Raw genomic sequence first — 27,287 nt, forward strand, 5'->3', positions numbered from 1 at the left:
CAAAGATCTTAATATATAACTTACACAACACTGTGAGCGCTGACCAATGGACCAGAATACTGGTTTAAGGCCAGTGCTGGCAGCTTCTCTTTGGGATACTGAAGATAGAAGGCCTCGGCTTGGGAAACCGTAAGCCTCGGAAAACACTACACGTCCCAGCATACTTTGCGACTATCATTGACCATAACTCCCAGAATGCCTTGCTCGGCGCACGCAGGTTTCCCCTACAGCTGGGGCTTGTAGTTCTCCCTCTCCGGTCGTGTCAATCTGTAAGGCAAGGGCGGTGGTTGCTTATCCAGTCCGAGGATATCAGGCGTATTCTTCCAGATTTTAGCAAAGTGGAAACACTTCGGGTCCCTGGGCTGACTGAGGTCTTTGTCTTACCTCTTGGTTTCTACTTGACACAGGTAAGTCACGGAGGGGCTGCAATTCCACGCAGCGGGGCCCCACCCCTTCTTTCTGGAAGCGACCTCGTTCTGGTGAAGCCATTTGTCCCTAAGCTCTCGCCGTAGTGGCCGCCGCCCATCTCTCTTTGTGTGTGCCTCGGCAAGTCGCGGAGCTAGTGGCGGCGATTCTTGGGAGTCCGGGGTGGAGGAGAGGGACGTTACCGGGTCGTTGCAGGCGGGCGGACTCTTTTGTTTCCCGCCAGCTTACAGGTGGGTTGACTGTGCTTCCCTCAAGGCCTTTTTGTCTGCTGTGTCTCACGTCGGGGCTCAAAGGGCGGTTTGGCAGTTCCTGCTGACTGCGCAGCCCGGCCCGACTCCTGAAGGAGAGGCGGGGAGAGCCAGGTGCGGTGAGTTGGGAAGGCGGGTGGAGACCAGACCACTTTATTTCCTCCTTGACCCACCGGAGGTGGCCGGCGGAGCCTCGAGTCTTGCTCGGTCCCCAGCGTCCCCCTTTCCCAGACCCCCAGTCCTGGACTGCGCCCTCTTGGTGGTGACCTCAGGGGAAAAGCAACTCTTCGCCTTGCTCCATTTTATAAATAAATTACTACCCGGCGATGACAGCGTCTTCCCTCCCCGCGCGTGTTGGAAAGTACCCGAACATGGAGGTTGTAGCACAAAATTACCGAGACTTTGTCTTCCTTGTAGTTTTGAGAAAGTGAACTTGACACTCGTGGAGCTCCCGGCCTCGGAGGAAGAGCCGGTCAGCTGTAGGTAGTGAAGCCAGTCAGACTTTGTTGTTGGGCTCTGTCTAAAAATATTCGTACTTTAAATATATGTGATAGTTAATGATGGCAGTTTTTGTGTTTTGCTTGTCCTGAATGTTAGTATTACACGTCAGTTTTAGAATTTACAGGAATTTTTGTCTGCATATTGTTTTCATCAAATTTCTAGGGATGAAAACAAAACTCTGGTGATAGATTTGATCTATGTCCTATAGTCGAAGAGCACCTTAAAGCCAATCCATGCCTTCTGTTTTAAGAGTCATTGTGTTAAATTTGGACATTTGAACGTTAAAGAGCTTACTGTGTGCTAGCTACTTTGCTCAACTCCAAATATTTACTTACATACATTTCTTCATAATGTTTCCCAAGTCTTAGTGATATATATATGCTTCCATATTTGAAAAGTAGAGTTTATATGTTGTCTTTTGATCGCAGTGCACTACATGGCCTCTTGAGATAATTCTCTTTTTGAAGACTGATTTTTTAAAAGAGCCCTGCTTTTACCAACGTAATGATGATTGTAAACGATTGTATATTTTTTCCAACGTAATGATGATTATAAATGATTATATGTTTTTTAAGCTCACAAACATGTCGGACAAAAGTGAATTAAAGGCAGAATTGGAACGTAAGAAGCAGCGGTTGGCCCAAATCAGAGAGGAAAAGAAGAGAAAAGAAGAAGAAAGGAAAAAAAAGGAAGTATGTTTTCTTTTTTTTAATAAACAGTGTAAAATAATTGGATTTAATATCAAATACACTTTTATGTAATACCTGCAGAATAATTAAAAATCTAGCAGTTGTGACTGCAAATAGAGCACTGTATGTGAATTTTAAGGAAATCAGATTAATAAAATGTGAAAATGACAAAGTCGATAAGTTAAAATGATTTTTTTTACTGAATAAAAATATTTCATATGGATTGATGCATAAAAGTTCAATTTACATATTTCTAAGAATATGCTTATTATATAAAGTAAGGGACATCTGCCTTGTAATAGCTCTTAAAAAACATGGCATATATATCATAACTTAGTCTGGATTTTGAACTTACTTTTCTGAATGTTTTGCCAGTCTGTTCTGCTAATAATTTGCAAGACTAAATAATGGCAAAGAGGAATACATAATAGATTATTTAATTGATAGGGAATTTGTGCTTTTTTCCTTCATCATGAAATACTGAAATATTTTTGGCAAGCAGTGAGTTTGATACTGCCTTAAAGATAGACCAGGTAGCTGTGTCTTCTGATTTTTCACATCACCATTTCATCATGTATAGCAATTACATGTTAATCCTGAGCTGGAGATATTTTACTCACTTCTGTGTTGAAATGTACATTTTTTCCCAGTGGAAACTATTTGGACAGACTTGTATAATTTTACCACAGATATGTTTTAAATGGTCAGTGTACAATAGTTTGTCCTAAGTGTGACATTAGTTCCAAGGTTTTCTATTTGATAGCTAATAGCCAAGACTTCTAGAAATCTCTTAAGGGAAAAGAAAATCAGAACAATTAAAAGTATGATTTATGTGCAGCATTGCTATGATGCTATAAAGGCCTGTAATTGAAGAATTTTCTAATTTATTCTGAACCTTGGAAAGTTGGAGATTTAAGTTAGCTGTTTGATTAAAAGTTAACTGATAGAATGGTAGAGTCATTCCAAAGTAGTATCTATAGCCTTAAACCCTTCAGTGCTGAAAGCATATTTGATTTTTGTTTTCCAGAAATGGCCTTAAGTGGCATAAATTGCCTCTTAGGGATATCTACTACATGATTTATAGCTAATTTAAAATTTATAAAACATTATGAGGGATAAGTTAATAGCATTAAATAGTGAGTCTACTAATATATTGCTATGTACAGGTAAATTACCAACTTGGTAATATAACCTCTTTGACTATTTTGATGAAGTTATGGATGACTTCTTTAAGTTAAAATGGTATCATAGAATGTTATGATTGACAAAATTCACTGCAGATAATTGTATGAGTAATAGTGGTTAGCCGAAATAGGCATCTGAGGTGAATATATAACACTTTTCCTTCAAAAAACTTAAATTTCACTTGAAATGTTTTGGATGATTTCAGATTATTGAGGCTTATCTAGTTTAACTGTGATTTTGCTGAAACTATAAAAGGCTAAAATCCGGCAATAATTTTGCTATGCAAAAGTGAATTTTAGCTTTACCAAATCCATCCGTGTTTTTATTATTATAAAAATACCACCTATAGTTTCAAAAACTAAAATGTTTCCTCCAGATGAATTTTTGACAAACATCCTCTACATAAAATTGCATAAATACAATGAAAAGTACATTGTACAAAAGTTTGAGATACTCATACTTGATTTTCAACAGAATACGTTGTCCATTTACTTAAAATGTGTTACCTGTTAAATAATCTTTTTTTCTTTTTTCAATACTGTTGTGATATTTATATCTACGCTTTTGTGTCTCTAGGGAAGGTTTCCACAATTCCTAACCATGAATAGCAGTTTCATACTGTGGATAAATAGAAATAACTGTACTTTTTAAATTTACTAGGTAAAAACTTTTGTGGGAACTCCTTCATTACATATCATTTGGAGATTACTTACTAGAACTCTACTGAGAATGGTTTTCATTTAATGACTATAACGTGTATTCAAAATTAAGTCCACTCTCCCAGAGTATACAGTATTAGCACATTATTTAAAATACATTTTTTTGCAAACAAATATTTCATGTCCTATGTAAACTTAAGTTTTTAACTTTAAAAATTTAGACTGATCAGAAGAAGGAAACAGTTGCTCCTGTGCAAGAAGAATCCGATCTTGAAAAAAAAAGAAGAGAAGCTGAAGCATTGCTTCAAAGCATGGGGCTAACTCCAGAATCCCCCATTGGTAAGGATAAGAATATATCCATTTATAAGAGATAGATTTTATTTAGCTTAGACATATCTGAGATGAATGAATTGACTTTAATATGTTTTGCATATTTTTCTTATTTGTGTCTCTTAAAAATGACTAATCTTACAATGTATTCAGAATTATCTTTTTTCACATGTGCCAATACATGGTTATTTTGTTTGTTTAAAAGAGCTGCAAGATTAGGTATACTTATTAACATGCAGTGAACAACCAGTTGACTTTTATTGTTCAATCAGTAATTTATTTCAACATTTGTTGAGTAAGTTTTCTGTGGTATACTGTATTTAACTCAAAGATAACTGTGATTCCTGGTCTTAACTCTATATTTCTTTCTGTAGGTTAAAGAGAGGTATAATGAGTCAAAGTTCTAAAAGCTTATTAGTATTCAGAGGTAGAGGAAGGAAAGGATACACCTCTGCTGTCATTGCCAATAAGAGAAGTAATATTGGTAGCTTATTTTGGCAGTGATTTGACTTGTTCTGCTTTTGTGCTATTCATTTTGATAACAGTACTAAACCAAAAAGCTGAAGTGGTAGAGGTACTGAAGACAATCTAGTTACATATCAGAAAGCATTAAATATTTAAATGAGCTGGGTGCTGTTACGTAGTATTTTAGTTTGATATGGCCTTTATCATTTCTGGTTCGTTTGTGGATTAATTCCATCTAGTTCAGGGTACATATATTTTAGAAATAGTAACTGCTGTTTGCCTCTTGTGAAACTACAATATAACTATTTCTAGAGCTGATATTTCTAGAAGGTTTCAAGATGAAAAACTAGTTACTGTCTTAGTCTGCTTCATTGTTATTTCTTTCAGCTCATTTGCCTTTATGGTAGAATTTGAAGATTGAAATATATTAACTTGAATTTTATTTATTTATTTATTTATTTATTTATTTATTTATTTATTTATTTTGACTTGTCTTTATTTAATAAGCTAATGTTGCATAATGGCAGTTTTAAGAGTAAATGAATCGTAACACTACTGTTAAAAAAATACTCTAGTAACTAAACCAAGTTGCTTGTTAGTTGCATAGACTATAATCAGTTTTTCTGAGTCTTTGGCTTCATTTTTCTCCTATAGGAATTTTTTCCCTTTTCTGTTTTTAGGATTTCATTTTCATGGAATTCACTTGCTCATAATTCTCAGTTCATATTCGTTATCAATTCTTGAAAGGACAGTCTTTTTTAAAATTTTTAAATTTTTATAATGTTTATTATTTTTGAGAGAGAGAGAGAGCGTGAGTCGGCGGCAGGGGGCGGGGGGGCAGAGAGAGAGACAGAGAGACAGACAGACAGACATAGTATCTGAAGCAGGCTCCAAGCTCTGAACTGTTAGCACAGAGCCCGCCTTAGGACTCGAACCCATAAGCCAAGATATGACCTGAATCGAAGTCTGACACTTAACCGACTGAACCATCCTTGTGCCTTGAAAGAATGGTCTTTTGGTGTGTGGGTGTGGGTTTGTGGGTGTGCATTTCTCCCTCATTCCCCATCTCCAATTCCATTCTCCTTCCTAGTCTTGCATTAAGTTCCCATTCTTGCATTTTTAACATATATCCTCTTGATCTGTCCTACGTGTGCGTATGTATTTCAAGGTCTCATATTTATGTATATTTTACACACATAAACGGCATTGTGGTGTGTGTGTCATTCTGTTTATACCTTTTTGTCAAGCAGCATTTGAGAGCTACCTATGTTGCCAAATACAGATCTAGGTATTTATTTTTGACTGACACCTAATATTCTATTCTGTACCATATTTTACCTGTTTCCCAGCAATAGGCACTTGGCTTGCTTCTCTCTCTTTGCTTCACTCTCACAAGCAACACTGCAAAGAATATATACTTTCTCTTTGAGAACTGTGGAAGAGTTTCTCTGGGATGTAAGCCCAAGAGTTGATTTGCTATGTTATTTGTATGGGCTTACTTACATTTATTAGATTCTACATACCACTTAAAATGACCCTCCCAGTACCACTGAATAAGAAAGTAACAATATTACCATATCTACATCATCACTTGACCTTCTCCAACTTTCCAGTTTTTGCCACCTTGATGGGTATAAAATGGTATACCAAAAAAATTTTTTAAGTTTATTTATTTACTTCGAGGGGGAGAGAGAGAATGAATGGGGGAGAGTCAGAGAGAGAGAAGGGGACAGAGGATCTGAAGCGGGCTCTGTGCTGACAGCCAAGAGCCCAATGTGGGGCTTGAACTCACGAACCATGAGATCACGATCTGAGCCAAAGTCGGATGCTTAACCCACTGAGCCACCTAGATGCCCTTACCAAAATGTTTTAATATAAATTTATCTCTTTATAGTGAGGTTGACCATCTCTCAAATATCTGTTATTTTCTCTTCTGTGAATTGCATATTCATATCTTTTGCCCATTTACCATTGGAGTTGTAGGAGGTCCTTGTATATTTTAGGGGAGGACTTCTTTATTTTAGTTTTTTAACAAAAATACCTCTCCCAGTCTATTACCTGTTAACTCTGTTGATAGTATCTTTCATTGAACCAAATCCTTCATTTTGATAATAGATCTGTCAATTATAATCCTTTTTTTGTACCTTTAAAAAAAATTTTTTTTAATGTTTATTTATTTCTGAGACAGAGAGAGACAAAGCATGAGTGGGTGTGGGGCAGAGAGAGAGGGAGACACAGAATCCAAAGCAGGCTCCAGGCTCCGAGCTGTCAGCACGGAGCCCGACGTGGGGCTCGAACTCACAAATGGTGAGATCATGACCTGAGACAAAGTCAGTTGCTCAACCAACTGAGCCACCCAGGCACCCCTGGTCTTTTTTTTTTTTTTTTTTTTTTTTTTTTAAAGAAATACTATCTTTGAGGACACAATATATATTCTCCTACATTTTTTTTTCTGTTAGGCTTTATAGTTTTAGCTTTCACCTTTAGATATTTGGGTTATATTTTTGAATATAGTATGAGGTAGGGATCCAATCTAGTTTTTCTCCATATAGTTAGCTAATTTTCTCAATACTATTTATTAAATAGTCCATCTTTTCCCTCACTGATACCTGATGCCAACTTTGTCGTACAATTAGTTCCCATGTATTCATGGCATTTCTATTTTCACTGTTGATCTAATTTGTTTGATTCTGTACTATTAACCCCCAGTTTTAATTACTGTGGCTTTGTATTATATCCTAATTTCTGATAGAGAAAATCACCCCTCTTTTTTCCTCTTTTTCAAAATAGCTCTAGCTTAACAAATTTTTCTTCCCTATAAAAAGCTAGTTTAAGTTTCCCCCCCAAAATCTTGCTGCGCCATATGTTGCATTTAGTGATATGTTTGTAGTCTTTCTAGATCTAGAAGATTCTTCACACACTACTTTTTGCCCTATGTCATCAAGTTGTTGAAGAGAGTGGGCCAGTTGGTCTCTAGAATGTCCCACCTCCTGGGTTTGTATGATGGTTTTTCTCACATTTAGCTTTTGTTCCTGTATCTTTTGTATTTCCTCTACCCTGGAAATTTGGTTTAAAAAACTTGTTTGGAACATCTTTGGAAAGAATATCTCATAGAGATTCTGTGTACTTCATATTACATCATATCAGTAGTACATATGCCTGGTTGTTGAGCTATTAGTGATGCTAAGATTGATTACTGGGTTACAATTATGACAGGCAAGTTTCTCCATCATAGTTTTTTGTTGTTATTGTTGTTCTCCTTATGACTATTCAGTAATATCTGGAGATGGTACTTTGGCACCATGTGAATGTTCATTTCTCCATCAACTTTTCACCAAATAGTTTTAATACTTCTTGGTGATCCTTATCTAAATCAGTTTTTAATTAGGAGTTGCAGAACTGTTTTAATAATTCCATCTTTTCTAGTGCACTTAGTGGCTGAAATTCTTCTGTAAAGGGGAGCTTTCTCTCATAATAGATTTATTTGGTTACCCTAAATGAATTTCCTGTTAGAAAAGCAGAAGACATGCTTAGTTTTTTTCACTTTAATTACTAAGAGTCACCTCCGGGGATTGCCAGAGATTTTGTGTGTATTTTTTAAAAAGATTAGCCAGTACTGTATTTAGAATCTTTATATATATATATTCATAAGTAAATTTGCGTGTAATTTTCTTATACTGTTCAAGTTCATTGGCCATCATGGTTATGATTTTATCTTTTTTTTTTTTAATTAATTTATTTTGAGAGAGAGCAGGGGAGGCAGGAGGAGAGATTGAGAGAGAGAAAGAGAATGAATCCCAAGCAGGCTCTGCACTGTCAGCACAAAGCCCAGTGCGGGGCTGGAACTTGAAAACTACGAGATCATGACCTGAGCCAAAATCAACAGTCAGATACTTAACTGACTGAGCCACCCAGGCGCCCCTGGTTATGATTTTAAAATAAATTAGACAGCTTTCCCTTTTGATATTTTGTACAACAGCTTGTAAAAGGTAGATGTTACTTTTCCCTTTAAAACTTGGTAGAATTCAACTGTAAAACTGCTTGGGATTGCAACTTTTTTTCCCAGGGAGTAGTTGAGAGCAGAGATTATTAACCATTTCTAGTCTTCTTTTAAAGTTACAGTCTATTCAGGTTTTCTATTCCTTTTTATCGGTTGATTTTTTAAAAATAATAATAAACATTTATTATCTCTCATAGTTTCTGCCTGTCAGGAATTTGGTAGTGACTTAGCTGACTGGCATTGGTTCCTGGTCTCTCATGGCATTGAAGTCAAGATGTCAGTCAGAGCTGCAGTCATCTGAAGGCATGCTTGTTACTAGGATTTGCTTTCAAGGTGCCTCACCTACATGGCTGGCAGTTGATATTGGCTATTGGTAGTGGGAGTCCTGAGTTCCTCTCCACACAGAACTGCTTGAGTATCCTTGCAGAATGTCAGTTTCTCCCAGAATGAGCAATCCAAAGATAGAGAGAACCAGGAAAAAGCTATTCTTTTTGACTTATTCTTGGAAATCATAGAGCATCAATTTCCACCACATTCTGTCAACTGGAATTCACAAAGAATTTGGACATTTTTTAAAACTGCCAAAACTGCAACAAATTGATCGTTCTCTTTATATTTTGAAATATGTTTTTTGGGGCGCCTGGGTGGCGCAGTCGGTTAAGCGTCCGACTTCAGCCAGGTCACGATCTCACAGTCCGTGAGTTCGAGCCCCGCGTCAGGCTCTGGGCTGATGGCTCGGAGCCTGGAGCCTGTTTCCGATTCTGTGTCTCCCTCTCTCTCTGCCCCTCCCCCGTTCATGCTCTGTCTCTGTCTGTCCCATAAATAAATAAAAAAAAAAAGTTGAAAAAAAAAAAAAATTAAAAAAAAAAATATGTTTTTTTTCCTTTTACTGTATTAATACAATGATTTATAATGATAGTTTTTCTAATGTAAATGCATGTTTACATTCTGGAACAAATCCCACTTAGTTATGAGATAATTTTTTTTCTTATACATTGCTGAATTCATTTGCTAATATTTTATTTAGGAGTTCTTTATGCTCATAAGAGAATCATGCCTGTAATTTTTTTCCTTTTATTATATCTTGTCTGGCTGTATTATAATAGTTATAATAGCCACCTTAAATGGGTTGTGTGGTTTTTCCATCTTCTTCTGTTCTCTGACAGATGCCTAAAGATCTTTCTAGTATTTATTTAAAATTAGACTTGAAGAATACAGGATACAGATGAAGTCAGTGTCCGTAGAACTTTCTTGACAGTAACCCATAATAAAAAATATATTTTATATCATGACCCAGGATGGATACTTGTTTTCCTTTTCACTACAGAATGTACTTAGTAAACATTTTTGAATTGTAGAAGTATAAAATACTGCTAGAATATTCAAGAGGATTTATTAAAAACACCAATCTCTGATTTTCCTAAAACATACTTTTTTCTTTTTTTTTTAAATTCTGAAAGGAATTTGTTTTATATTTTTATTTTTTTGAAAAGATTTGATTTTTTAAAAAGTTACAGCTAGGGACACCTCAGTGGCTCATTCGGTTAAGTGCTTGACTTTCAGCTCAGGTCATGATCTCATGGCTCGTGAGTTCGAGCCCTGCATCAGGCTCTGTGCTGACAGCTCAGAGCCTGGAGCCTGTTTCTGATTCAGTGTCTCCCTCTCTTTCTGCCCCTCTCCTGCTCACACTCTGTCTCTCTCTCAAAAATAAACTTTAGGGGCGCCTGGGTGGCGCAGTCGGTTAAGCGTCCGATTTCAACCAGGTCACGATCTCGCGGTCCGTGAGTTTGAGCCCCGCGTCAGGCTCTGGGCTGATGGCTCAGAGCCTGGAGCCTGTTTCCGATTCTGTGTCTCCCTCTCTCTCTGCCCCTCCCCCGTTCATGCTCTGTCTCTCTCTGTCCCAAAAATAAATAAACATTGAAAAAAAAAAAAATTTTTTTTAAAAAATAAAAAAATAAAAAATAAAAAAAAATAAATAAATAAACTTTAAAGAAATTATTTAAAAATATATATATAGCTAATAAAATCTCTTTTAGCGTCTCTTTGTTGGTAGATTCTTACTTGGTGAGTTGACTACTTTTTGTCAGGAATCCTCGAGAGTAGGGACAGTAACATTTTTATCCCTGGTGTCCAGCACAGGCTAGACATTTAGATGTTTGTTCAATTATTACTAGGTCATATGTCTTTCTGTACCTTGTAAGGCCAAATAAAAGCCATCTGCTTTAAAAGTAAGAACAAAATGTAATTGTTTAAATTTCAGAAAAAAGCGTAGTGGAAATTGAAATTTTAATATTTCATAAAAGAAGCATGGCTTGGTTTTGTTTTGTTTTTAACTAAATTTGAGTGGCCAAAGAAAGTTAATTTTATTTTTTTAAATTTTTTTAATTTTTTTTAATTTTTTTAACGTTTATTTATTTTTGAGACAGAGAGAGACAGAGCTTGAATGGGGGAGGGTCAGAGAGAGAGGGAGATGCAGAATCTGAAGCAGGCTCCAGGCTCTGAGCCATCAGCCCAGAGCCCGACGCGGGGCTTGAACTCACAGACTGCGAGATCATGACCCGAGCCGAAGTCGGACACTTAACCAACTGAGCCACCCAGGCGCCCCAAAGAAAGTTAATTTTAGATACAACTTTCAAACATGTTCTATCCAGTGTGGAGCTCTTAAACATTGATGATTGAAAAAAAGTGAAGTGAATCTCTTTTGTATGTGTAATTACTGTTTTGACCATCTTATAGAGAGATGAAAACAGATACTGTCAATTAGTCTGTAGCCTGAGTGTATCAGTAGGACACAGTACATTGATTAGTATGATAGTTTATTATCTGTATTTTCTTTTATTAGGAAGAAACAAAAGGACTTTGCTAGTCAAAAATAAGTACTACATTTATTTCCCTCATACTTTGTAACTTTTCAATTCCTTAAATCTCATTTTTTGCCAGTTTTATCGAGAAGTAATTGACATATGTCACTATATAAGTTTACTTATTTGTAGTGGTGTGATTTATATATATTGTAAAATGATTACCACAATAGGTTTAGTTAACATCCATCATCTCATACAGCTATACTAAGAAGAAAAGAAAAAAAAAATTTCTTCTTATGGTGAGAACTCTTAGAATCTACTCTTTTAACAACTTTCCTATGTACCATATAATAGTATTAACTGTAGGTCATGTTGTAGGTTATATCAATAATATTTATTTATCTTAAAACTGGTAAATCTGATTTTTAGATAGAATGAATGCTTCCCATGTACCAAGTCATTTCTTCAAGGTTAGACTGATTTTAACAAATGGTTCCTTCAAGTATATTAATGCTACAGGATTTTATTTTTATATATTAATTTCTTTTAAAAAACTTATCTGATGCTCTGAACTACATTGAAAACAATAAAGGAAATGAAACATTTAGGGGAAATTAGTGGCAGATATTTAAACTTCATTATCAGGAGAAGGGGCCATAGAAAGAGAGAAAACATTTTTAGATGTTTGTTTATTTTTAGAGAGATGGGAGGGGCAGAGAGAGAGGAGAGAGAGAATCCCATGCTTACAGTGGGAAGCCCGACCTCAGGCTTGATCTCACGAACCATGAGATGATGCCCTGAGCTGAAATCAGGAGTGGGATGCTGAGCCATAGACACCCCATAGAAAGGGAGAAATTAATATTTAAGACAATTCATGTTTAAAGCAACACCTTTCAGGACAAAAAGAGGAAGTTAAGAAAAAGTTATTTAAATGTTATTTTTCCAGGCTAAGAGTATCCACAAGGGGGCATTATTGTAGTGTGTGCTGTGTTTGAATGTTACGTATCATTGATTACCTAGACAATGTCTTACAACTTTGGGTTATCTCAGAAGCTCACTTCTTCCATTTTACTGTCTATACTAGCTCTTACTCCATACATTCGCTTTCCTTGGTTGTTCACTTTTTCTAGGTTCTACTTCCTGGCAAAAGCCCCTTCTTGCCAGAGGCTTTCTTCTACATGAGAAATAATTGGGCTATGCATCATCCTTCATCCCTTGAGACTTGTGTGGTTCTGAGTTGTCAACTCAAACTTAAGTCTAATTGTAAATCTAGGTGCATTCCTAGTTCCCTTCTCATTTAAAAATAGTCTGGTTGTTTCTTTGTGTGCCAAAAGGCAGCAGTGTTAATTTTACATCCTTGGAAGGCCAAGATCTAAACTGGCAGGAAAGGCCTTCTTGATTGGGTTTTTGTTCTAGAGAATTTAAAAAGTCACAGTCTTTTTTTTTTTTTTTTTCAACCTTTATTTATTTTTGGGACAGAGAGAGACAGAGCATGAACGGGGGAGGGGCAGAGAGAGAGAGGGAGACACAGAATCGGACCAGGCTCCAGGCTCTGAGCCATCAGCCCAGAGCCTGACGCGGGGCTCGGACTCCCGGACCGCGAGATCGTGACCTGGCTGAAGCCAGACGCTTAACCGACTGCGCCACCCAGGCGCCCCAAAAGTCACAGTCTTTCAATACTACTTAAGTGATCAGTGAAGGCCATGGTGCAGATTTGTTTACCAGTTTACTCCATGTATCTCCCCTGGTTTTCAAAAAAGGAAATAGGATCTTTGCTCTAGACTTCTAAGAAGCTTGAACTTGTTAAACATTGACATATGGTAATGTTAAATCTAGTAATGTGATTCAATCACTGTTCTTACTAAACATTATATCTCTGATACTTGGCAAAAGCTAATTAGTAATGGCTTTTGTTATTTTCAAAGCTGATTGGACTGTTAAACCATCTTTGCAAATGAATTCTAGAGTTGAGTCTTGAGATTTGAGGGACTGAGTTCAGAGGTGTTTTTTGTTTTTTTGTTTTTTTAACCTCCTTGAATACATGCTGTTTGTTCTTGGGAGGTTGTTGAATCTGGGAGTATGGAGGCGTTGCCTTGTTGTGCAATTGCTGTAGTCTTTGATTTTTTAGACTAATTAGGTTGAAATATGGTAGTGACCAAATAACATTATCATTCCCCTTTTTCTGTTAATATTACTCCTTTTTCAATAATGGTAATTATCTTTTTCTAGGCTTGTCCCTTCTGTAGTATACATTATTTATTATTGCAAGATGAAGTTGGTGAGCCAGATAATGAGTCTTTAATGAGTCCTCTCCATAGGTTGCTTGAAAAATACCTTTTGTGAGAAATAATATAGTTCTAGGATGGAGATTTTTATTGAATTACAAATTTGATGTCGTAGCAATTAATTTTGCTTCTGTCTAATAAACTATGGTAATTTGGTAGCATCACCCCTGTAATTTATTTTTTATTTGGGAAACTTTTACTTCTGACACTTTAAATGGCTAGGTTAGTGTATTTATTTTGTGTATAATTACTTTTTAACTTGTTTCCATAAAGAACTTGAAGTAACATTTTTTTATAGTGTAGTCTTAACCAGTATGATACTGTTGAATTTATTGAGTGGAGTCACTGATACTTAACAGTCATCAGAAAGGGTAACAAATATGGTAACCATATTAAACTGCAAAAGAATTTTATAGTTCACCACAAATAGGTTGATAGAAATATTACTGTTTTCCTCCAATCTTTGCAATATGTATACCTAGACAAATTATTTTCCTAAGCATGAAGTTAAGTATGTAACTTAAAGAATACAAAATTTCTTCTTTAAAAATCTTTAATATGAAAAAATCATGGTGTCTCACTATAATAAACATATTTGTGCTTTACAGCATAGTTGGCAAGCCCCTGTTAGATACTATTTATTCCTGTATTTATTCCTGTTGGGATTTAGACTAGGGGAAGCCTCACATTGAGAGATATACAAAAAGATGAGGAAATGTGATCTAAGTGAAGTTAGGGGACATTAATATTCCTTTATTTCAGATACACATCATGTTTAGCTACTTTGAGTTGTACACGCAGCACCTAGCACAGTGCCATCCACCTGTAAACTATATGAAGGTGACCTGGTTTTTCATGGTTTCTGAGAGATTTAATCACAAAGTTAGAAACATTTGATTTTAAGCGAGAATTAACCACTATGTCTTGGGAAACCTTCTAGCTATGATTTTTTCCCCTTCTAATCTTACTATTGGTTACCAATAGAATTTACCATTGAAAACATAGGGATGGTTAGTTTTGTACCTGTGTTTAAGATGTAATTCATCGTAGGGGCAGCCGGCTAGCTCAGTTGGTAGAGCATGCAACTCTTGGTCTTGGGGTCATGAGTTCAAGCCCCACATTGGGTGTAGAGCTTACGTTACAAAAACAATGTAATTCATCATACTATACTTGTACATTTTGTTAGATTAGCAAACCCCCTTTTTTATTGTATCATGTATAAACAAACATAATTTCAAGGATTCAGTGAATGCAACTATCCCCAAAACAGATTAATTAAATATATACTTCTTTAGATTAGTTCCTTTATAACTAGGAACTCACCTTCTTTTCAATACACTATTAAAACAGCAGCTTGCAGCTCAACATAAAATGTGTTAGTCACTTAATATTGTATACTGAAAAATTATTTTAAAAAGATACTTGGGATGGGGGACATTTATGGTAAAATTTAACCAGAAGATGGCAGTGATGATCCTCCTATACTTCCTGCAATGGTAATCAAAATGTTTTACAAACGTAATAGCATGAAATGTGCACGTTTAATTGTTGGTATATAATGTTAAGAGTGATGATTTAGGGGAAAGCATTTGCTGTTTGTTTTATATACTATGAAAAATGTGTATTTTTCTATAAGAAGGGATTAAGAATATTTTGGGTGTCTGTATCTTTGTTTGTACACTTCAGTTTTTTCTGAATACTGGGGTAAGGAAGTTATCATAAGTCTTGCCTTGTTTAAGTTGCATGCATCACTTTATGTTATGCATCATGTCTAGAAGGCATGCTATTTTATGGCCTGTTTGCATTTTTCACCCAAATTGCTGGAAACTAATGGACATTTTAAAGGAGCCATTCCTTTAGCTGTAGTCATTTCTCTAAATTGGCCCCTTTTCTTGTTGGGGCGGGGGAGGGGGAAATGAAATCATTTAAGGCATTAATTCCTAAAATAAAAAGTTGTTAGACAAAAAATAACATTTTGAAATATCAGAAAATCAGAAAGCAAATGACTTCTGAAGAATATTTCAGAGTTTTGATTTTGACAGCAATTATAAATAATATTTATAATCTGGTGATCTTAAAAGTGAGAAGTTGGGGGAGAAGGAATGCTCTCCTTTGAAAATTAGTGCCCACATTTGGTGTTGGCTGGGATGAAGATGCATCCTTTCATAATCTTGCTTTTTTTTTTTAATATAAAGCCCAAATGCATTTTGCCAGAGAAATTGCATGAATCGTCAGCATGCATTGTTAACTTTGTCTTTTTCCTCTTCTTTCTACTGTTCATTTTCATTCATGTATTTTTGTTTTTTGGTTTGCCATTTTTTCTTTTTTGTTAATTACTTCATGTTAAATTACTTTTGAAACGTCATAAGCTGAGCAACCTCTCCGTGTAGTAACAGCGGATACCTGTCTATTTCACTATTTAGTCCCTCCTCCTATGTCTCCATCCTCCAAATCTGTGAGCACACCAAGTGAAGCTGGAAGCCAAGACTCTGGAGATGGCGCAGTGGGATCTAGGTACAGTAAATTTTTAAAAATATTTTAATGATAGAATGCATTTAGTGCCCAGATACCATTGATGCTTTAGAGGGATTCTAAATAGTTGTGTTGAACCTAACATTTTGAAATCTAAATTGTCATAGAAGTTATTTGTTATAAATTGGGAGAAATTTTTTTAATAGTATTTTAATTGTCCCCATTGATTAAATCAGACTGATTTTATGGTGTTTTATATTGAAAATAGAGTTTTAATTCATTTAATTTTTTTATGTCTAAGCCTACTGCATGAGTTATTGTGTAAAGGTTTTGTATATATAATATATATGAAAAATGTAAATAGTGTATAAATAGTGTAAATAGTGTATGATAATATAAAATAGTATAAATGTAATAGTATAAATATAGTGTGAAATAGTTTATAAATGGTGTAAATCCTCTTTGTTGTGCTTAATTCTCCATTCAGGAATTGAAAATCTAAAGAATTCACTTAAACATTTCAGTTGTGTTCTATTGAGTCACTAGTTCTAATTGGGATAGAAAATAATAGTGCATAAAATATCAAATAGAGATAACTGCTAAGGAAACATTAAGAGTGTTTACTGTCCTGGGGCGCCTGGGTGGCTCAGTCAGTTAAGCATCAGACTTCAGCTCAGGTCATGATCTTGTAGTCCATGAGTTTGAGCCCTGTGTCGGACTCTGTGCTGACAGCTCAGAGCCTGGAGCCTGCTTTGGATTCTGTGTCTCCCTCTCTCTCTGCCCCTTCTCTCTCTCTCTCTCTCTCTCTCTCTCTCAAAAATAAATAGACATTAAAAACAAATTTAAAAAAAGAGCGTTTACTGTCCCAAGGGCAAAATGAAATACAAAATGAAATTTCATGTAAAATGAAATAAGTGAGAGAAAGACAAATATTGAATTATGTCACTTATGTATGCAATCTAAGACCTCCCCGCCCCCCCCCCCCCAAAAAAATCCAAGCCGTAGTTAAAGAGAACAGATTGGTGGTTGCCAGAGGTAGTGGATAGGGGACAGTCGAAATGGGTGAAGAGGCTCAAAGGGTACAAACTTGCAGTTATCAAATAAGTCATGGGAATGTAATGTACAGCATAATCACTACAGTTAATAATACTGTATTGCATATTTGAAGATTGCTGAGAGAGTAGATCTTAAAAGTTCTCATCACAGGAAAAATACTATGTATGATGATAGATGTTAACTAGAATTATGGCGATCATTTCACAATATATACAAATATCAAATCATTATTTTACATACCTGAAATTAATATAGTGTTATATGTCAGTTATACCTCACTTAATAAACGTTTACCCCCAAGTTTTTCTGTACTCACGTCTTCCTTGTAAACTGTATTTCATGTTTGTTTTAGGATCCTGCACACATGTTGAGACTTGCTTTTCCAAAGTTCAGTAAGATTTCACTTCTTTCCAAAGATTGTATCAAGGAAAGTATTATTATTCCTTTCTGTCACGCTAACAACATGTCTTTTAAAAACAGGATTGAGGGGCGCCTGGGTGGCGCAGTCGGTTAAGCGTCCGGCTTCGGCCAGGTCACGATCTCGCGGTCTGTGAGTTCGAGCCCCGCGTCGGGCTCTGGCTGATGGCTCGGAGCCTGGAACCTGTTTCCGATTCTGTGTCTCCCTCTCTCTCTGCCCCTCCCCCGTTCATGCTCTGTCTCTCTCTGTCCCAAAAATAAATAAAAACATTGAAAAAAAAAATTAAAAAAAAAAATAAATAAAATAAAATAAAAACAGGATTGAGGCGCCTGGGTGGCTCAGTCAGTTAAGCGCCCGACTCTTGATTTTAGCTCAGGTCATGATCTCAGTTGTGAGACCAAGCCCTGTGTCAGGCTCTGTGCTGAGCATGGAGCCTGCTTGGGATTCTCTGTCTGTCTCTCTCTCTCTCTCTCTCTCTCTCTCTCTCTCTGCCCCCTCAATAAATAAACATTAAAAAAAAAAAAAAAGGAAAAACAGCATCGTGCTTTTTGACTCCTTGTGAGAGCTGGAATGAGATTAAACATAGTTAAAATCTTTATTCAGAATCCTTATTTTGGGCAGGAAGTTAAATGTCCTCCTCCGAGCAATTTCTTAACACACCGTTTAATAAGAAATAAACATGAGAAGTTCTATCTTCTTTGTGCCTGAGTTCCTCTGATTAAGGTTATAAATAAATAATGAGTATCAAAAAAGCAGGCAAGAAAAAAGAAGCAAGGAACTAGGTAATAAACTCAGTATTTTAATTAATTCCTGAATAATCGAGTTATCGTTAACAATTAGAGAACACAAAAGTCTCACCAGTTTGTATTTGAGCTGTGTTTTCCAAAACTGTTTTATAAATAGAACTGAAATTACAAATCTAAGCTATACTGTCATTTGAGGTAAATGATATAATTATCATTTAAGAAAAGTCAGAACTTTTTTTTAGAAATAATAGTACCTTATAAAATAGTATATATTATAAAGACTAAATTTATTTAGTCTACATTCATTTTTAAGGCTAAATTTGTTTCATACTTCTGTACTTTTATACAAATGTATTAATATTCTTTTTGTAATAAGCAAGTGGTATTTTCTTTCTTTCTCTTTCTCTCTCTCTCTCTCTCTCTCTCTCTCTTTCTTTCTCTTTCTTTCTCTTTCTTTCTCTTTCTTTCTTTCTTTCAGGAGCCTCTGCACGAGCAGGGGAGGGCTAGAGCAAGAGGGAGAGAGAGAATCCTAAGCAGGTTCCATGCCCAGCACAGAGCCCAGTTTGGGGCTTGATCTCACAACTGTGAGATCATGACCTGAGCAAAATCAAGAGTCAGATGCTTAGCTGATTGAGCCATCCAGTCGCCCCAGCAAGTGGTATTTTCAAGAGAAGGCTTTTTTTCCCCTTCTACAACATTCTTGTAATACAAATATTTACCCAAAGAATTATTGTATTTATTAATTTGTTTATTTCATTATACATTATTTTTATGTAGATATTATACTTTGTTCATTTTGCACTCCCTGTTCTTGATTTTGAATAGGAGTAGAAAGATAATTTTAAATGGAGTATTAGCAAGTTTGCTTTCAAAACTACTGTATGACATCTACTTGGTTTTTTAAATTTGAATTAGAGCATGTCCTCCTGATGGGACACCTGGGTAGCTCAGTTGGTTAAGCATCTGACACCGGATTTCGGCTCAGGTCATGATCTTACAGTTCGTGAGTTCAAGCCCCACATCGGGCTCTGTGCTGACATTGCAGAGTCTGCTTGAGATTCTCTCCTCCCGCCCCCTTTCTGCCCCTCCCCTCGTTTCTCTCTTTCTCAAAATAAATAAACAAACGTCAAAAAATATATTAAAAAAAAGAAGAACATATCCTTCTGAGTTTCACTGGGAAACTTAGAATTTATTAGAGACCATTGAAATACTGTGAATTGGTATAGGAAGCAAACGCTGATAAGAAAAATATTTATTTGTATATGGAACACATTTATCAAATTGCCAATTTAATGTTAAATACTGTATAGGTTACCACAGAAAATAAAATATTCATGGCCCTTGCCTTCATGGAACTTACATTCTAGTGATTATATCATTAATTTTAAGATATTCACTGTACTGAAAAGTTCTAAGCATAGTGTGCTAACTTGTGTTTAAGTTTAAAGTATAGGTTTTTAATGGTAAGTAATAAAACAAGAAAATAGGTACTTAAATATCTTCAGAGGCATTTGTTCTTATTAGATAATGAATATAAAATTTAGTTTCTTTGAAGTTTAACAGGAGGAAAAAAATTCCTCTTTTTGAGTGAGATGACCTTGTTATCTTTTTAATCTTACTACATACATTGTCTACTTTGAGAGCACAGACTCAGTTTTAATCATTAATTTTCAAGAGAGCTGTGTATGTTCTTTTTTATGTATATATGTATACATACAAGAATAAAAACTATGAATTCTGCATCATCTCCAGATTCCATAGTAGAGAGATAGTTAATCTTGTTGATTAATTGGTGCTATTGGCAGTGAAATAATAGCATTTCTAAATACATGGCTTTTAAAAAGAATGCTAAGGGGCGCCTGGGTGGCTCAGCTGGTTGAGCATCTGACTTTGGCTCAGGTCATGATCTTACAGCTTGTGAGTTTGAGCCCCAACAGGCTCTGTGTTGACAGCTCAGAGCCTGGAGCCTGCTTCAGATTCTGTGTCCCTCTCTCGCTCTGCCCCTCCCTCACTCATCCTCTGTCTGTCTGCCTCTCTCTCTCTTTCTCTCTCAAGAATAAATAAAACATTAAAAAAAAAATCTGTTTGAAAAGAATGCTAAGATCTGAGAATGAAACAGAATGAACTTGAACTGAGCAGGCATGTTGGTAATGAAAAAATGAAGAGAATAAAAAGTATCAACGGAAAGATACATGAAGATGTGTGAAATGTATGAACCTCTGCACTTACTTGGCAAGACGTCCAAGATTAGTACACTCAAGAAGTAGGAAAAGATATATTAGACATTACCAAGTATGGTATTAAGACATATCTGAATCACTATTTCTAAATGCCAAAAATTTCTGTTGGGCCTGGTTATAATTTACGAATAAATATAAATATAAAAGGCCATGAAAAGTGTTCTCTCTCTAACTTTGTAGATTTGGAGTTGCATTTCATTAAGTTTCTAGTTCTCTTAGCACTTCTCTTATCTCTAAAATTTTGCTGACAGTTACTCAGTTGGGTAATCCATACTTTGTGTTCCTTTTTCCATTCTTGATGAGTTTTTCTTTCAGGCTTTTAGATTATGTTGGAATTTCACTTTATATGTCTATTGATGCCTTTAATATAATTCTGTATGTTATACAATGTATTTTCAGTAATGGCTGTATTTTGAGGCAAAGTTTTTCTTAATTTTAGACTTAAATGGCATCCTCAATAAGGAGCTGTATGTCACTGATAACAGTTATCCCTCTCATATAATGTAAAGGCTGTGGACAGAACATTCCTTGGAGAGCAGCTCATAGAACCCCCTCTGATTCAACAAAGCCTAAGTTTGTTGCTGTTCATTGCTTTTAGTACAAAGTAGATCTTCAGAGTGACCTTTACATACATTATACACAATCCTGTTTAAATCCCAGAATCTTTCTTTATATTTTTAATATGAAGAATTTCTCTAGCTCAATTCATCTGAAAGTTTTTATTGATAAATTATATAGGAAGTAAAGTATAGAAATGATTTGTTGTATTTAAATATTATAGCTATCTTAGTTATATGTTAGAACTTTATATAAATGAGAAACATTTGACAAAAATGGTAGTACTGAATATATTGTGCTTAACTTTTTTATAAAGGACTATGAGCATCATATAGTACTATAACCTAATTATCTTATATACTGTTAACTTATAAGAATGCCAGTGTGATAAAGTACCTTTTGTTTTAGTCATATAAGATTTGGCTAAAGTGGAGAAGGTCCCATGTAAGTTATTTATCCAGTAGGCAAGGCTAAAACACAACCAAATATTTCTTTAGAATTAATATTCTTTAGAAGTTTATTTAGGTAAGTCCTTTGAACATAAAACACTTTTCATGGAAAAATTTATCTTTTCCTAGAGACAGAAATCTTTAGTTGCTTTCTAAAGCAGATGACATGTAAGCCCAAGGCAGTGCTTAACCCATAAATTACATAGGGGTCACATTTTGGAAACTTTAGCTTTTTTGTATCCCAGTGGAATAGTCTTTGGTTTTCTTACCAAAAGGCTTATGTGTTGATTCATTTCCTTTACCAATATGACAATTTCCTGCACACATTTAATGCTTTGGGCAAGATTATAATATATTAACTAAGATGTTTTTACTAATGTTTTTTTAATTAAGAAAATTAAAAGTTTGGCTATTTTTATAGCCTAACTTGATATCCAAAAATAATATATTATTTGTGTTGTATGCTTTGGCTGTTCTTGTCCATTATTATGCAATACTAGTTTCCTGTAGTCTCAAAATACTGCCTTTAACTATTCTGGGTTGCATGTTTGCATCTTTAACCACATTATGCTTATGGCATGCACTAAGCATTGAGTGATACCTGGTGTTTTTTTCATACTAACCAGAACATGTGGTTTTTAATTGTGAACAGTATTTTAGCTTACCTATTCATAGAATGTATTTGCTTGACTAACGTATGGCCTTTTTTGCTAACGCTTCATGGTTGTCCTACAACCATTTAGGACGCTGCATTGGGATACAGATCCATCAGTTCTTCAGCTTCACTCAGATTCCGATTTGGGGTATTGAATAGATTTTTTACCTTCCCTCTTTTATAGTTAATTTGATTCTTTGTGAAACTGTCCTAATTTTACTTAAATTTCTAATGTACATTATACAGTTAGGGAAAGAGTTAATATTTTACTGTGACACCTCATTTATCCTCTATCATTAGTGAAAGAAATATTTTATGTATATGATTTTTTAGGTACCCTAAATTTACCTGTTTAAGTTCCAAAGTCCTTTTTTTTATTTCTGTGTTTTTGATGTAAAATTTTCTAAGCTGTGTTACAAACTTCCCAGATTTTTTCTGATATATGTTCTACATACAATTGAAACTTTTCTGGGTTACTAGATATGAATATTAATTTATTTTCCTATATTAATATTTCCTGATGATTCCTTCCTTAGAAGGTTTCAAGAGGAACAGAGCTGTTGGTCATCTACACCATGGCCCCAGATTGTATTGATTTATTCATTAATTCATTCATTCACTCATTTAGTTATTCTAGTCAAATTATAAATGTTTATAGATGCCATTGTTCCTTACTCAGATAGTTGTTTTACACTGATAATTTGTACCTTCTAAAACACATGACCAACACCTTTTGGAATTATGTCTAAAGTCAGAGTAAGTTTTCCCACTTAATTCTTTGATTATGCACTTTTTTCCCTTTGAAGCTAAGATATTCCTAAAGTGGAAAACACATTAAAAATTTATTATGGCCCACATTTGGAACCTTACAGAAAATTAATCCATTTAATGTACTCATTTTATTTTTTTGTACAAGATTTTGAAAATGATGTTTTATAAGAAAAGTTACTATATTACATATATATGTACATATATATGTATTAATGGGTGTGTATGTATGTATGTGTGTATATGTACCCTGTGTATGTATGTATGTGTGCATACATACCCTGCTTGATATTCTGGAAGTTACAGCAGTGCTTTTATTAGATGTTCTTTTAAGACAGTCTTATAATTGAGAATTTCTTTGGGAGTTTGTAAGCATACCACATTATTTGATTTAGAATTTAGATATTCTAATAAACCAAAAAAAAAAAGGTATTTTTTATTTGATCCATTTTCCTCAGTTACAGTTCTCTTCTTTTGTTTATCAAAAAAGAATGTATTCCCTCTGTTTAAAACAGAAGGTGACTTTAGTAGTTTTATGGTGTTCAAAATACCTGTTACTTTAGTTCAAGTATAGACAGTCTGTACTATAGTTTGTCCATGTGTGAATCACACATGCAGAGATTAGAGATTTAAAATTTTTAATTTAAATTGACTTTATGATTCTCAATTTCTGCAAAGTAGAAAAAAGGCTTTCAAGAGGAACTTATTTTCCATTCTTAAAGCTGAAGTCTCCTAATGGTGAAGGAAATGAAATGTGGACTGAGTGAGGTCTGTATACCTGACTCTTCAGAAAAGTCAAGATTCCTATCCTCCTGCTAAGAGCATTTCTTATAACCAACAATATTTAGCAGTCCACTCTGAAATTCCTATCCTCTTACTCTATTATGCACACACTTGCTCTAAAAAACTAAATTATTTTCCATTTCAAGGTGAAAAATAAATGAATGATTCAGAAATATCTTTGTTTTTGCTGTCTTCTAAATTTCTTTTCTTAAAATGAAGCCAATTCATTGTTCATCTAAAATTTCTTGAATAAAACAGGGTTTTAAATTACAGTGTTGGATACATAATGTTTAATTCTTATTTTTCCAAAATAACATGATTTGATATAGTCAAAATGTTTCATTTCTTGTATTTAAAAACATTTGTCTTTATTTAGACGAGGACCTATTAAACTTGGAATGGCTAAAATTACACAAGTTGACTTTCCTCCTCGAGAAATCGTCACATATACAAAGGAAACTCAGACTCCAGTTATGGCTCAGCCCAAAGAAGGTGAATATCTATCCTTAATATGATGAGCATTAAGCTTCCATATTGAATAAATGGATTCTTTCTTTTTTTTCTCTTCTTTTTTTTTTGGGGGGGGGCATATTTTCTTAGGGAAATATGAAACTAATACATTAAGGTTTCTGTATTGATGTATTTGTTTCTTAGAGTTTTAAAACTTCTAGAAGTTAATAAAACTATAAGCTGTGATTATGGTTTTTAATTTTATTGGCATAAACTTGAGTTTTTTAGTCCTCATTTTGTCATTGATATGTGCTGTTTTAGAAGCAGAAAAGGTTAGCAATCTATTTCTCTGTCACTGAGCATAATCCTCTAAAATAGTATATCGCATAGTAAATGAAACCATGTAAATTATTTTCTGTAGAGCATGTATATTCTGATATGCTATCATTGTTATTCGTATTAATGAACAAATCTAGACCTAATTCTTAAACTTTTTCTTTTGTGATCTAAGGGCTCAATAATATTGAGTTTATAAGCAATCTTTAATCTGTGCATAATGGAGAGAAGTATACACAGACATTGAATGTGGAGTCCTTTGATTCTTAAACCAGAAGGAGTTACCTTTTTTACATTAGGGACTAATTTTTAAAATCTCATCAGGTAGTTAATGATTCAAGCATGAAGTTAATATGCTAGTTCTTATGTTTTCCAGTGAGGCTAATAAATTTATGTCACAAATAAAAGAGGTTTACATAAGATCCACAGTTTCTTATCTGAAACCTTTGAAGCCATATATGTATTCAAATTCAGAATTTGTCAGATTTTGGAAAAGTTACTAGTAAAGTAGATGTACCATAAGTAAATACTCCAGCAGCATCTTGGACATTAATATTTTGGCAGCAGAAGATATGACTGTTCAAACTAAGTAAGATAAATAATAATTGTAAATAGCTTTATCTGTGGTCAGGATTTACCACCAAATGAGTTATGGATTTTAGAGTTGTTGATATTTTGGATTGTGGTCCCGTAATAAATTTTCCATTTAGCAATCTGTGCATAAGGAACATTTTTTTCTCTTTGGCCAGGAAGATTCCTATTTAACAATGGAATATCAAACATGAAAATGTTATTTATCAAATTTTTAAAATTTTAGTTGCATTGCTATATTTCTCCCTGAAGGAGAAACAAAAGTAATATTCACTTCAGAAAGTCTAGAAAATACAAGTAAACAAAAAGGAGAAAAAAATCCTTGAAACCTCTGGCTATTACCAAAGAAAATCTTTAAATTTTCATGTTTATATATACCTCAAAAGGTATTAGGATATACCTGTTTGTCTTTTTTTTAATTTAATAGTAGATTATCACATGCACTTTTTAACAACTCTCCTTTCCCTGCCCACTAAGGATGGAAATGAAATAAATACCTTAAACTTTTTTGTTGACTTTCCTCTTGTTCCCCAAAAAACCATACTATTACGCTTGGAAATATTTGAGGAAATCAGGGTAACATTTTTATCGTAAGTAGTTTTTTTTTACTTGATCATGCAAATGTTCATTTCTATGGATACGTTTTTTCAGTTCTGTTGCTCCATTGATTGGTAAGATTGCTTTCACAGGTGGAAAAATCCTCATCTTACTAGAAAAAAAAGCCACTGATGGTAAACTAAAGACATAAGCAACTTAAAAAAGGAAAGATAAAGTGTTGAACTATCAGTATGGAGAATACTAATACTGCAGGATTCCATAATTTCTGGAAAATAATATTTTATTAATTAGTATATTCAAGTATTTTAATGTCTCTCTGAAGCTACATTATTAGATATGTTAACTCAAAAAGTGAGCAAAATAACCAAAATTAGGGCACAGTGACTCATTTAAAAAGTATATTAGGCTGTCTTTCTTCATCTAATAATTTGGAGATTTATTTTTAGTTATTCCATCATAATTATGAAATGCATCTTGGAATGTTTGAAATGTAAAGCATTCTGAAGCAATTTTGGTCAGTGCCGTCATAGTAGACTTAAATTGAGTTTAAGTGAAGAGTTCCTTGTTTTTTTAAAATAATTTTTTTTCTCGGGGCGCCTGGGTGGCGCAGTCGGTTAAGTGTCCGACTTCAACCAGGTCACGATCTCCCGGTCCGTGAGTTCGAGCCCCGCGTCAGGCTCTGGGCTGATGGCTCAGAGCCTGTAGCCTGTTTCCGATTCTGTGTCTCCCTCTCTCTGCCCCTCCCCCGTTCATGCTCTGTCTCTCTCTGTCCCAAAAATAAATAAACGTTGAAAAAAAAATTAAAAAAAAAAAAATAATAATAATTTTTTTTCTCATTATTACAGTAGTATATCATAGAGAATTTAGAAAATACAGAGAATGAAACTAGGTTACTATCTTTCATCATACACAAAAATAAATTCAAAATGGATTAAAGATTTCAGTATAAGACCTGAAACCATAAAACTCCTGGACTGGAAGAAAACATAGACAGTAAGTTCTTTGACAGCAGTCTTAGCCATATTTTTTTAGACCAGTTTCCTCAGGCAAGGGCAGCAAAAAGTAAAATAAGCAAATGGGATTACGTTAAACTAAAAAGTTTTTGTGAAACCATCAACCAAAGAGGTGACCTATCGAATGGGAAAAGAAATTAACAAATCATACATCTGAATACAGGTTAATATCCAAAATATATAAAGAACTTAGACAATATAAAAATAAACTCAATTAAAAAATGGGCAGAGGACTTGAATAGACCTCTTTCCAAAGAAGACATACAGATGGCCAATAGACACATGAAAAGATGTTCAACGTCACTAGTCATCAGGGAAGTGCAAATCAAAACTACAGTGAGATATCACCTCACACCTGTCATATTGGGTAGAATCAAAAAGACAAAAAATAACAGATGTTGGGTGAGCATGTGGAGAAAAGGGAACCTTTGTACACTATTGGTGGGAATGTAACTTGGTGCAGCCACTCTAGAAAACAGTGTGGAAGTTTGTCAAAAACTTAAAAATGGAGTCACCATATGATCCAGCAGTTCCACTCTGGGTATTTATCAGAAGAAAATGAAAACACCAATTTGAACATTATATGCACCCTTATGTTCATT

General features: G+C 34.7%; 1 protein-coding gene across 6 annotated transcripts in view; it reads left to right on the forward strand.

Annotated features, from left to right (window-relative positions):
- The first annotated feature begins 239 nt into the window (after positions 1–239).
- DYNC1I2 (dynein cytoplasmic 1 intermediate chain 2) overlaps positions 240–27,287 on the forward strand; it is a 59,210-nt gene continuing 32,162 nt past the window's right edge. Inside the window, exons 1-6 of one of the 6 annotated variants that reach the window (XM_086718893.1) lie at positions 240–407; positions 1,751–1,867; positions 3,930–4,047; positions 15,962–16,106; positions 22,275–22,334; positions 24,114–24,229. In XM_086718893.1, the coding sequence (XP_086575019.1) occupies positions 1,760–1,867; positions 3,930–4,047; positions 15,962–16,106; positions 22,275–22,334; positions 24,114–24,229 (547 nt within the window). In that variant the 5' untranslated portion in view covers positions 240–407; positions 1,751–1,759. Of the gene's footprint in view, positions 408–500; positions 789–1,750; positions 1,868–3,929; positions 4,048–15,961; positions 16,107–22,274; positions 22,335–24,113; positions 24,230–27,287 lie in introns of those variants that run through there. The other 5 variants (XM_086718892.1, XM_086718895.1, XM_086718894.1 and 2 more) reach the window with 5 other exon arrangements.

This window comes from Puma concolor, chromosome C1, assembly GCF_028749965.1.
Source record: "Puma concolor isolate L17-30 chromosome C1, mPumCon1.1.hap2, whole genome shotgun sequence".
Classification (NCBI taxonomy): Eukaryota; Metazoa; Chordata; class Mammalia; order Carnivora; family Felidae; genus Puma; species Puma concolor.